The sequence below is a fragment of the Antrostomus carolinensis genome, unplaced genomic scaffold (genome assembly GCF_000700745.2).
Source record: "Antrostomus carolinensis isolate BGI_N321 unplaced genomic scaffold, ASM70074v2 scaffold22602, whole genome shotgun sequence".
In the NCBI taxonomy this organism is placed as follows: Eukaryota; Metazoa; Chordata; class Aves; order Caprimulgiformes; family Caprimulgidae; genus Antrostomus; species Antrostomus carolinensis.
The window spans coordinates 14,311-26,881 of record NW_010299259.1 but is presented as its reverse complement, the minus strand read 5'-3'; the positions used below and the strand labels follow the sequence as shown (position 1 = coordinate 26,881).

At 39.8% G+C, this 12,571-nt stretch overlaps 1 protein-coding gene across 1 annotated transcript in view; it reads right to left on the bottom strand.

Annotated features, from left to right (window-relative positions):
* Window positions 1-1,033: 1,033 nt before the first annotated feature.
* Window positions 1,034-12,571, bottom strand: part of LOC104520914 (carbonic anhydrase 5B, mitochondrial) — an 18,708-nt gene continuing 7,170 nt past the window's right edge. The window contains exons 2-7 of the mRNA XM_010162739.1: window positions 11,107-11,304; window positions 6,698-6,816; window positions 4,853-4,948; window positions 4,618-4,680; window positions 3,285-3,440; window positions 1,034-1,368 (exon numbers count right to left, since the gene is read on the bottom strand). Of these exons, the coding sequence (XP_010161041.1) occupies window positions 1,189-1,368; window positions 3,285-3,440; window positions 4,618-4,680; window positions 4,853-4,948; window positions 6,698-6,816; window positions 11,107-11,304 (812 nt within the window). The 3' untranslated portion in view covers window positions 1,034-1,188. The remainder of the gene's footprint in view (window positions 1,369-3,284; window positions 3,441-4,617; window positions 4,681-4,852; window positions 4,949-6,697; window positions 6,817-11,106; window positions 11,305-12,571) is intronic.

Genomic DNA, 12,571 nt, shown 5'->3' with positions numbered 1-12,571 from the left:
ATTGGACCATAACTCTAGGATAGATCTCCACAGCTGGCAGCTTACACAACAATTTTGTCTGGTCCACAAATAAATTTCAACCACCACTTCCCTTCCGTTACCATAAGGTGCTATAATACAGTCTGGTCCCCAGTTGTCCTGAAGCTAGAGAACTCTTTTTGTAAGAAAATAATGTCTTCAGACAAAATTTTGAAGAGAGTGCACTGGTGCTCTATGAGTTACTGAAAAAAAAATGTTGAGTATCTGAATGCTGCATTTTGTCCTCTCCTAGCACTGGAATTGGTTTCAGAAATTGGGTTGGTTTTTTCCCAGTATCCCATTGGGAGGTCAGCTGGGGCTTCTCTAATGTTTTCTGTTGATGCAATAACTTTCCTGGGATCAACTGGACATTTTTGCCTGATTTGCTGCCCTTGCCAGTCTCGAGACACTGGTGAATTCTCTTCTGCCCTCTTCTCCTGGCACATTATTAATATAGAAAAATAAAAGCTGCCAGAGCTAAAAGCTTCTACATTTGTTATAAGGTTTTAGAAAAAGCCTTCTGGTTTGTGGTGTAGATAGAGTGGACATTCTGTGACATACGTATCAAACACGAACCATCCAGCCAACAGAATGGAAAGAGATTAGATACTCTATGTCATTTTTTCCCTTCTCCTCTTGTCATCCTAATCACCAAGGGAAAAGGAAGAAGATAAAATGTCTCTGTATATGTGAGTAGAGAAGCTAGTTCTGTTCCCAAACCTCTGAAACAATCCCACAAAAAGACCTGATCAGTATTAATACTTTTCACTTCTTCACACTTCCTGCTTGCTAACATGTTTTCGTTGGGATTATTAATCATGCAAGTCACTGAAGGAGCATCTGAAGAGACACAGAACAATTCAGAAAAGAGACAGGGGAAAAGATCTCCTGCCCTTATTTTTCCTTTAACTGTCAAAGTAATTCCTTATTGATCCCTGCTTTAAAACAAGTCAATTTGTTAGGGGTTAATATTATTTACTGCTTAAAAAGGGCAAAACTAGAAAATCCCACAGCTTCTCTACTGAAGGGCAAATGGCACTCAGCAGAACTGAAACTGGCTGGCTGTGAAATGGTATGGCATACACATACTGCAGAAAAAGGGAAAATAACTTAAAAACCATGTCAGTTATATCCAGGTACTGCAGTCTGGACTGACATTTCATGAGCCATCTATGGCCTGATCTGCTCAGCGTGGTCCTCGGGCTGAACTTCAGCATTCAAGAGATGCCTGCTTTGGAAGGATGAACGCACGGTTCGGTTCATTAACGGCTGAAGAGGGCGAAAGTTGTCTACCATTCTCTTTTCTTCTTCACCATCTGAAGTAAAGAGCAGCATCCGAAATGCCTCCAGCTGAGAATGAGAAATGTCCAATTTTGTGACTTTACTAACTGGAGAATTATTGGAGTTCATGACAAAACGCAATCATTCATGCTTGGGGGGAAAAAAAAAATATATCAAAGGTACTAAGACATTTGCATTCTGAGAAATTTTAGCACAAACTTCTGGCACTTCTTTGTCACCTGCTGGTAAAGATTATGCCATCATCCATATCAGTGCAGAAGATGAACTGTCAGTCATCTGCCATCTTTAGGCAAACTAAATCTCAAATGTGGCATGTCTGAGATGCAACCAATTCCCATTCAAATATGGGAACATATGCCACTTTTAAATAAACCTCTCCAACCTTCTTAATTTACACCCTGCCTGGAGTTCTGTTATCTCATACAGACATGCATATGCTGGCACCAGGAAAGCAACAACCTACGCACTTGTTGTTCTCAGTCATTTACAGCTGAGGATTAAGGTATGCAGGAGATCAGCTTTTAATGCTCAGAAGGGCATTACAATGTTAAGTAAACTATAAGCCTTTCTATGTCATAAAAGAATGAGAGTGAAGAAAAGCCAAAGGGCAAAAAAAAAGTGTTTCCATTGAAATGAAGAATGATACACTACACATTCAGTTCTCACTGCTCTGTTAACAATATTCAGTCCTTCCTGACCTGTTCCTTTGTGTAAACTAAAACATTAAGATCACATACACACCTATTCTTCAGAGTTAGTGTTTGTTTGGAGCAAGACTTTCTAGATGGACTAGCTCCGTGCAAAAGTTGTATTAAAAAAAAAATAAATTAAAACAAAATCAGTACTATTTTGACTCATGTGGTTGGACTCACACTTCATTATTAATCAAAGCCTCAAAAAATAGGGACAATGCACAGATAATTTTCAGTGCCTCCTAAACAGCAAAAAAAAAAAGGTAAATTTTTTTGAGTTGTTAATTTCAGTCTCCAAGATTTGCTCTACGCTGTAACACTGCTCCAAGTACTCCACTTCTTTGAACAGACAAAGAAAATCCTGAAAACTTCCAACAGAAACCACAATTGTAGTACAATTCCAATGAGTCCTCCTTCAGATCATTTGCTACTTGTCCCTACATCTACCAAGGAATAACATCCCACTGCAACGTGAAGTACTAGAATTAAAAGCAGTAGAAGGCACAAGTTTGAGTTGGCCTCAGAACAGACTATTGACCACGATCTCCTCCACTTGAAATAACTTCTGTAACATAAACATTTGCTGAAACCTTTGTTTGTCTGTCCTTTTTAAAGGGGAATTAAAAAATAAAAAAGGAATTCAAGGACAGTACAGCCATATGTAAAGATGCCTACAAAGGCAAAGGAGAAAACCCAGTGGAGACTCCATCTATCTCTCACCATCAGAATGGCATGTGAAGGACTCAGAGCCACCCACCATCCCTTCTGTACCTTCAGAGTCTGCCCAAGGGAAGAACAGAGGATTAGCCCTTGTGGTTTCCACAAGGTCCCTGTGCAAATGCACGTGGCTATCTAGAATACTTTGGAATTTCAGAAAACCTGCCCTTTCTCCTGCCTCCCTACCACAAAAAGGGCTGTGTCCTGGTAAGGAGAGCAAAATTATGCAGCATTCCAATAAATAACCTTAGAAGTTTTCAAGGGGCAGCATCCAGCATAAGGCATTGTTTATCTCAGATCAAGATAAAACTCCTGAGAGCTGAAGAAGCATCTTTAACTGCTTACTGAAGAGGTCTTAAGTCTTTCAATATCAGTTATTGTTAATGTCAGGATACCTCCTCAAAATAATACTGAGTGTGAAGCAGCCACTGATCTCTGTGTATTCACACAGAATTACTGGTCCTGGTAAGCAACTTCTTCTGTCCATCTTCCCCACCATGGCAGCAGAGAGTCAAACAGGTATGGTACAATTTGAAACTTAAGCATGAGATTTACCTGATTCTCATCAACCTCTATTGGCTTCTTCTTAATAATCCATGTGACTGACTCGGTAAGCGGGGGAGTAGTCAAAGAGCCCGCATAAGTCCAATAATCAGGGCATGAAGGTATCAAACAGGAGGGATCAAAGACATCAAACTCAATAACAGTGTCCTAAACACCAGAAAGAATATATTTTTATAAATTGTATTTTGAGAAAAAAAAAAAAGATTTTAAAAGATCTTAACAATGAGATTAAATACTGTACATGTTATATATGCATATGCAAAATTAACTATTGTGAATATTAATAAAGATCTACATAAAATAATAATTTAAAACCCCATAAACTTGTACAAAATTGCTAAGCTGGGTTTGAGGCATAAGAGGCAACTAATGAGTAGACAAGATTTAAATATTTCTGTTGCCCCCACATTTGTTTGGCATTTATCTGGTAGAGTTTTGACTGCAACACCATAAATATTTGTTTTATTTGGATATAAAAAAAACCCCTTACTGCAATAAATAATGGCACAGCGACTTCAACTGGACGTACTTACAAGCCAGCAAAATTCTTGTGTATTTTTTGTGTGTACTTTCAACAAGGGAAGGGGCACCTGGAGGAATATGAGCTGCTTCTGAGTGCTATCAGAGATGCAGCGCTCCCTCTCCTGGCGGTAGTCAGAAATCAGCTATGAAGAGAGAATCCCGTTCCCCTAGCAGGAAATAATCTCCTCAAAGATCAGACAAAAATCAGAAAGCTTTATTTCCACAAGAAATGAAATAAACTCCCACTTTACACAGTTAAGCAACATACAAAAACTAATCCAGTGGCATATGTTTTCTCAGAAGCAGAAGGGCAAGCTTCAGTGAGCACAAGCTTTAAACATGTGCGTGCCTTGGATACAATCTCAAAAGCCTCATTTCTTAAACCAAGATGTTTGAGAAACTTAAAGTATAAAATTCCTCCTTAAAAATTAGTTTTCCGCCCTCTCGAGTATAATCAACACTTGACCCAAGGTGTCAATGAGGCCTCTACTGACATTTAATCACAGAATCCCAGACTGGTTTGGGTTGGAAGGGACTTTAAAGCTACTCCAGTCCCAACCCCCCTGCCATCAGCAGGGACACCTTCCACTAGACCAGGTTGCTCAAAGCCTCATCCAACCTGGCCTTCAACACTTCCAGGGAGGAGCAGCCACAGCTTCTCTGGGCAACCTGTTCCAGTGTCTGACCACCCTCACAGTGAAGAACTACTTCTTTTATTAGTGTTTTGCTATTCTCAGAGTATTCTTTATGACTGCATTAGCTATGCCAAGTGATAACTGCTGGAACACTTAAAAATAATTACCTTGTGTTTAACTGCTGGCAAGGCATCAACCAGTGTCTGCAGCTCTTCATGATGTGCTCCTAGCTGCAGGAGACAGGTAGGAATTAGAGAATCATTAAGCTGACATTCTACACATCTGCCTTAATCAGTATTTTGTGAAAACAATAATAATCGAAAGGTATTTTGTCCTAAATTGGTTTTAACAAAATGAAAATAAAAAGGCATCATTAGAGCTTATTACACAGAGTGAAATTACCTTTAAAAACACTCCAATAACAGCCAAGCCGTTACCTTCCATCACAGCTTCTTCAAAAGTTGGGTATGCAACAGCATTCCAGTGTACTAAATGCAACTGAAATATAAACACAAATGAATGAGAAATCAACACATGCACAGAGCACAGCAATGGTATCCAGAAACGTGACTTTTCATCTTTGCTACATTGGGCAATTTGAAACACTGCAGTGAGCTACCTCAGAAATCACACGCTACAAAAATGAGGATCAAAATGTTATTGGAAAAGAATGGTACTTCCCTTTTTTTTGCTAGACAATAGCCAAAGAACTATAAACTGCATTTCACATATCTGAAAGGGATTTTGTCTGTGGCAGACTGATTACAGGAATTCTAGTTAAAAGCACAAAAAAAGCTTAGTACACCTGGAACTGAAGCGTTCTTCCATCTCTTAACAGGAAGAACATAGCATGTGATTCTGCTAAGGAACATCCTCCCACATGTAAGGTAAGATTTCTCTGCATTGCTTAAAGTCCAATCCAAGCAATCCATGAAGGGGTTTTAAATATTAAATAAACAGCCAGCACCAGCCCCAAAACTTAGTCATACAGTCTTGCTGTTAATAAATATCTTGTCAAGCTGACAGGCATTATTATGAAACATTAACAGAAGATAAACATCTTCTCAAAAATAAGCAATAATCATTCTTCAAATTCTCCATCTATGGCATATAACTGTGTTTTTAACCTGTCCTACTCACCTCTCTGAGCAACTTAATCTGTGTTTTCCCCTGTTGGCTCCACCCTTTTAATTGACTCTCTTTCAGCCTTACTAGTTACTTAATCACAAAAGTTTTGCTACTTCAATAATTGCTTACCAGTTGAAAGCAGAAAATAAAGTGATCATGATAACCACTATATTACCATAGAACTCTGCTGTACATTGTTCTAAAGACTTTAAGAAACACACAAAAAAGCCTATTGATAACTGGAATAAACTTTCTAACGCTACCCAAAGCTCTGGGGTCACACACACAAGATTTACTGTATGAGACAAGCAGGACCAGGCTTCTTGACTTACAGGTATGGGTGTGAGAATTAAATAATCTTCCATTTTCTCCTGAAGTATTTTTTTAAAGAGTATTTAGTATGTGCTTTGTTTCTCTGCAAGCATTTTGCAGTAATAAACAAAGTGATTTTAAAGCAGTAAGAATGGAGAGATCTAGAGGTCCTCTAGGACAGCAGCTGAGATTCAGTGCATTCATTGTACTCTGAAGAAAACGGATCCTACACCCCATGTGAACTCTCAGCTTACTGCAGCTCAGAGGTAAAGCACTGACATTTTTTTTAATTGAGATCTGAGCTTGCACATTTACCTCAGTATTTGCTGCCCACCTGATCTGCACCACATTAGCCAGGACCTGGGAGTTCATTAAGAATTGATTGTGCCCTCAGTCTGCTTTCTGTCTCATCCTCTTCCCCTTTGAAAGGAAGAAGGACAAGCAGAGTTGTGCCTCTCCGTCCAGGCAGAGCTGGAATAGCAATGACACTCTGCTGCCTGCATTAGCTTGTCCAGCAGCTACCCCCAGGGACATTCAGGGAGAAGAAAACCTTACTGAAACTTTCAGTAATGGGCCAATATTCAATTTTAAGACTGTGTTCTTCTCCAGAAAATATAGTGAATATGAACTTACTAATACAACAGCAGATGAGCTGTGGCACCTGCCAGGTTTGATCCTTAACAGTAAACTGGAATTCTTCAAATGGGGAGTTTTCTAACCATTTCTAACTGGTATAGTCCCAGATAGCCCGAGACCTTTCCTCTAGTCCCCGTAAGTATTTGCATTGTTCAGCATTTTACCTCATACCTCTGCTGGGTAAAATTTACTGTCAACTGTGTGCTCTGAACCCCACTCATTTATAGCTCCCCAATGGAAGTGGAACTGCTTTAGCCTGTATTGGTTTTCCAAGGGACCTCCAACGATTACTAAAAAAAAACAAAACAAGACACACACATATTAATAAAACATGATTTAGAATTGTCCAGAGAAGTAACATAGCAAGATCCTGCTTCAAATTGGTTGCCTACTTCAAATCAGTACTTATCTTAACTGAAAGTCTCTTATTACTCAGCTACTTTTACAATTTACTTTGCTATGATAAAATTGTTCAAGCAAACACATCACTGTTTTTTTCCCTGCAGTCTGAATCAACTATATCAAACTGAAGATGATAAGCTCCATAGTCTCCTCATCCATCTCCCCTCAAGGGAATTGTTGTTTTTTTTCCAATTCACATCAAGTTTGTCAGAGTCATTGTAAATTACATGTTACATTGTATGCTCTTCTCTTTGAGCAGGCACATGAGAACTGCGGTAGCAGAAGAAACACGTATGACAAAGCAATTGATACATCTATTAAATGACATCTTAGTGAAGCCTCAATATTTATGAAAAATATTAAAGCTTCCCATAACAATACAAGACTTCAAAAATCCAATTTTGCCAGAAAAAAATCAGTACATTGTGTCAAATGTTCAATTCTGCTTTTTTCCCAGATACAAAAATCCACATATACTATCCTGCTGCAACATAGTTTTCAGGCTGCATAACCAATGCTGAAAGATTTCCTGCACAGCCAGAAATATGCTAATATTGTGCCTCCTGTAAACTGTTCAAGCTACACTCCACAAAGCATCTAAACATCCAGTCTGCCTACGGGCAAGATTCTGAGTTTATGGAAGCTTTAATGCACTTTTTAGCCATGAGTGAGGGGAAACATTCAGTCTGCTCTGCTGACTTCAGAAGGCATCTCATTTTGCAAATATATGAATGAAAAAGTCTGTGCCTAGTCTTCTGGGTAGTGTTGGTTTTTACTCATTTCCTCCTAACTGAACCAGGAACATCCTGCAAAGTTATTACATCACAGCATCTGGTAAATTAGAAACCATAATTACTTCCAAACGACTAAAAAATGTGTAGATGTAGAGACTCATTTGCTGTTTTTTACTTAACATCATGGTTACATTTTATAGCAAATCACTGTATAAAGTACATAATCCCAACACTACTTTTGAAAAGAAGTTAATCACTTTAATGCTAAAGAGAAAACGGTGAGAGGCATTAAAAGCTTTTCTTGTCTATTTTTTTTTCTTTTTCTCTGAAAGCCAGCCAGCAGTTTTGAAATTCTAACTGCATAGGTCTACTTGTGATAAAAGTGTAAGCTAGAACAAGCTATGCAAATTGACACTTAATTAATTTCATCCACTGCTGCTGAGGTCTTGGCATAAATGTGATACTGACCATCAATTAAAAAAAAACCATATGGAGAAAGGTAACTTTCAGGGATGGGATGAAGACGTCTCACACTGCCAAGTCTTTCAGAAGTAAGATTTCTGTGCTCTAACACTATCTGTTCCTGATTATGTGATGATGCAAACCCACAAGTGACTACATTCGTGTTAATAATCACAGTCACCTCACCAGTAAAGTTAGGCACAGACACACATAGGTATGGAGAAAATGGGGTTCCTATAGTGGACACTAAAAAGTGACAGGAAACAAACAGGAACTTACAGTCCCTTTACAAGCATTTTTGCCATTTTATTTCCTCTCAGTTTATCAGTCTTGACAGTTTCAAAACAAAACTGAAGTTTAATGGAACTCTAACCACAATCAAAGGAGAAAAAAAATCACATCAGTTTTTATTGTAGCCCTAGCTCTGTTTCAGTCTCACTTCCTTGCAGCAGATGGCATTCATGCACACAGACAGGACCATGTTCTGTACATACCTTCCTCACACCCTCTTTCTTCTTCATCCTCCTGCTCTGCTCACAAGCAAACACCCCATGGCAGCACTACCTTCATCTTTTGCCCAAGTCTTGTTTTGCCTCATCTCAGAAGTGGGGCATTTTTGTCTATCCTGGATGCAAGTTTCATTTTGTCTTTTTCATCTTCTGTTTCAATTTTGTTGCCTTTTTTTGTTTGTTTGTTTGTTTATTCATGAGCTTCCTTCTCTGTATTTCTATTATTGTTAGACAGAAGCTGGCAGAAAGAAAAATCAGAAATAGCGACAGTAAAGAGAGAAAGGTGGAAGAGAAAGGCAAGCACTTGAAAACCTGGCTATTTATACAGCAACATCCCGTGATCTGTTGTTTCTCTGTCATTTTGGAGTCTTGTCACTGATGATTTAATGCCATCCTCTACAAGTTGTCATCATCCTTCACTGACTTTAATTCATTTGAGGAAGATGATGATGAAAAGGCAGCCATCCAGAAAGAGGCAGCAAGAATGCTCACAGTTAAAGATGTACCTCAAGTGTTCAGTCTTACAGATGAAGCAGGTACGATCATTCAGAGCTGCGATGCACTCTGAATAACCAGCCTCTGGAACGCCAGCACTCCTCTAACTGACAGTCCTGAGGATTCCATGCTTGCCTCTGTGTCTCAAAAACTCTCCCTGTATAATTAAATCTTGTATATTTCTTAACTTCCTGCAGGCAATTCCCCTCTATGACATCAGTTCTTGGAGGAAAAAAAATTTACTTTGTTATCCATTGAACTGCAAACCATTACACTTTTCAGGAATGCATCCTCAACAGATAGCGGGGTGTGGCTGTATAAAGTAAGAGAGTAATAAATTAAAAGCAAAACCAATCTAAAGTTAGTAAGTTAAAATCAGTGATGAGCTAAGAAGTGACGTCTCCATCTTAGTCTCTCCTCTAACCCCACCTCACTAATGCAATAGGAGTTTGTACTGTAAAAACAGAGAGGCAACTACTTCTTGGTTTCTTCTTTACCTGTCATAGCTCTGAAATGAATAAGGAACATTCCAAACATCAACCAAAAAAATACTGGTATTGCAGAGACAAAGCGTTTGTTTATTAGCAATGCCAAAAGCTTCCTTCCCAAGAGCATTACTAAATCCCTTATGAAGATCTAGAATCCCTCACAGTAAGCACTCATCTTGAACATACATTACTCTGATCAAACAAGTTCAAACTTGCCCAGGGTCCCTCAATTTTACCCTCCAGAACAAGCTGAATAATTCACATGAATCATGTGCTTCACAATATCCCTGACTAACTGCTACCGGTTCACCTGCCTTTACGAAATATCTTCTTTATACATACCAGCAATATCCTTTGGTAAACTCAACTTTTAAAGGGAACAACAGACAGGAAACCTGGAATTTGGTACCAATATCTTGATTTTTAAGTCCCTTGACTCTATTGAGCATTTCAAAAAAGTTTAGCTGCTCAGGTCAGTGTGCTTATTCAGAACAAATTGCTGGAATGCATAATTGGATTTCGCATGCACCGACTCCTGCTTATCCTAAAACAACAGGAACACACGGACCCTGCTCCCTGTGGTTGCAGCTGAGTATTATTTAATTCTCTAAAAGCTTATTGAGATAAGCATGTATGCTTTCCAACTGAAAGTCATTTTGCTGCTGATTACTTCAAATGCATTAAATATATCTGTTAACACCACAAAAGAGATCATAGAATCATATCATAGAATGGTTTGGATTGGAAGGGACCTTAAAGATCATCTAGTTCCAATCCCCCTGCCATCAGCAGGGACACCTTCCACTAGACAAGGTTGCTCAAAGCCTCATCCAGCCTGGTCTTAAACACTTCCAGGGAGGGGGCATCTACAACTTCCTTGGGCAACCTGTTCCAGTGTCTGACCACCCTCACAGTGAAGAACTTCTTCCTAATATCTCATCTAAACCTCCCCTCTTTCAGTTTAAACCCATTTCCCCTTGTCTTGTCATTAGTTGCCCTTATGAAAAGTCCCTCCCCAGCTTTCTTGTAGGCCCCCTTCAGGTATTGGAAGGCTGCTATAAGATCTCCCCGGAGTCTTCTCTTTTTCAGGTGGCAGATTATTTTAACAAAGTGTAATGATGGAATCTCATTTAAAATTACTTAAGTAGGTACCTACAAATATGACTGAAGATTGCCTCATGTAGGCAAAGCTGTGATGAGACCTAATCAAAAGGTAGGGCATCAAGGGTTGTGCAATAACAATAAGTTTCAACCTGCAGCAGAGGATTTGTGCACAATGTCCATGGTAATAAATACAAAGTAAAAGTGAGCCCTATGGAGAATTTCTGCATTACAATTCCCACCGCTGTAAATCCATGTTTAGCTAAAGCATTCTTCTACTGTACATTAATTTTCAGTATTTGTCCTGAGGTTTTACACCATGCAAGTATTTCTCCTCTCTAAGCATTAATAAGACATTAAATAGATTTTTTTTTCTGAGTTTTGCTTACTTGATCTATCAGTAGAATCATCAAACTCAACCAGGAATGAATATCCATTGTTCCAGATATGCAGACAGGTTGTTGGGTCATAGCTGATTTTCAGAGGCTTCAAAAAAGGGTCATAAACACTGTCTCTCCACTGGATATTGATAGGAGACTGTCGGGTTCCCCCAGGAATTGTAAGCGGACTCTGCCAAAGTGGATGCACTGGAAGACAACAAAGAGAATCAGGCTCTAATGCATGACACAGAACTAAATACTTCAGAACTTTTTGGCAAGAGAAGATGCTTTGGCATATTGGCTCCTAAAGCTAATTCAAATCAGCTGATGCAAAGGAAAGTGGAAAAAAAACCCAAAAAAACAAACAACCAAAAAAAAAACATTCCAATTGCATGACTCAAAGCTACACAGGGAAGTGCAGTAACTTGACTTACAGTTGTGTTGATACCTTTCTGCATTTGTAAAATGTTCTTCAAAGCAACTATGTCCCCTTATTTGTCAGAGAATTGTTTTCCTTTTATTGCCAATCGATTTTAAAGTGGCTTCTGTTTCACAGCTCTGCCAGAGTCTCACTACACCACTTCAGATTTCCTCATACACCAGTACCATCCACTGACGTCAGATCGCACCGGACACACAGTAACTCCCACTCCAAAGCAAAAAATAGTCTCTTGAAGGTGCCAGTCATTCGCCTACACACGCTGAGGAGTTACACCACTGCTAAGGGTGCAGTGCTCCTGAAGCACCCATACCAATACTGACCAAGGCTACTTTAGGCAGTTGGGACCTAGAACTGATCCCCACACCTGTAAAATCCTAAACTACCTATTTTGGGGCAGCTTGGGCATCTCAAATTGAAACGAGCAGGGCAGATACATGAACAGAGTTTCCATGGGATTTTATTTTGCTTCAAAGTGGAACTGAGATCTGCGTAGATGACTTGAGGAGCACTTGTTCACCTGCTGTCCCCTGACATCAACAACCCACAAAGGTTTTTGTGTCCTGCCCATCCACTGAATCCAAACGGAGAAGCTCTGAAGCACTGTGTTACTGTCTACTTCATTAGATACAACTGCTGCTTGTGGTCTTTCGCAAGGGGAAAAGAAAAAAATAAGCTAAATCCTTCAAGAAACCACTAACACGAGGGATGGCTCAACAACCTTCCCCCTCGGTTTCCTCAGCAAGGGGTAAACGTTATCAGCCCACACAAGGTCACCGCATACAGGTAATGGAAAGACAGGGGAGGAAAATACTCTCCCAAAGTGCCCCAGCTCTCTGCTTTGGTTTCTGTTATTGTTTCTGCCGTTTCCTGGTGTTACTGTCACGGACCAAACCGGGATGAACTTGGCGTCCCCCTCCCCACATCCACACAAACTTTCGAGGCGGCGGCTGCCCCCTCAGCCCCGGGGACTGGAAGCGACGGCGGGACATGGGCACAGCCCGTGTCGAGGCGCCTCAGCCGGGCACTGGGCAG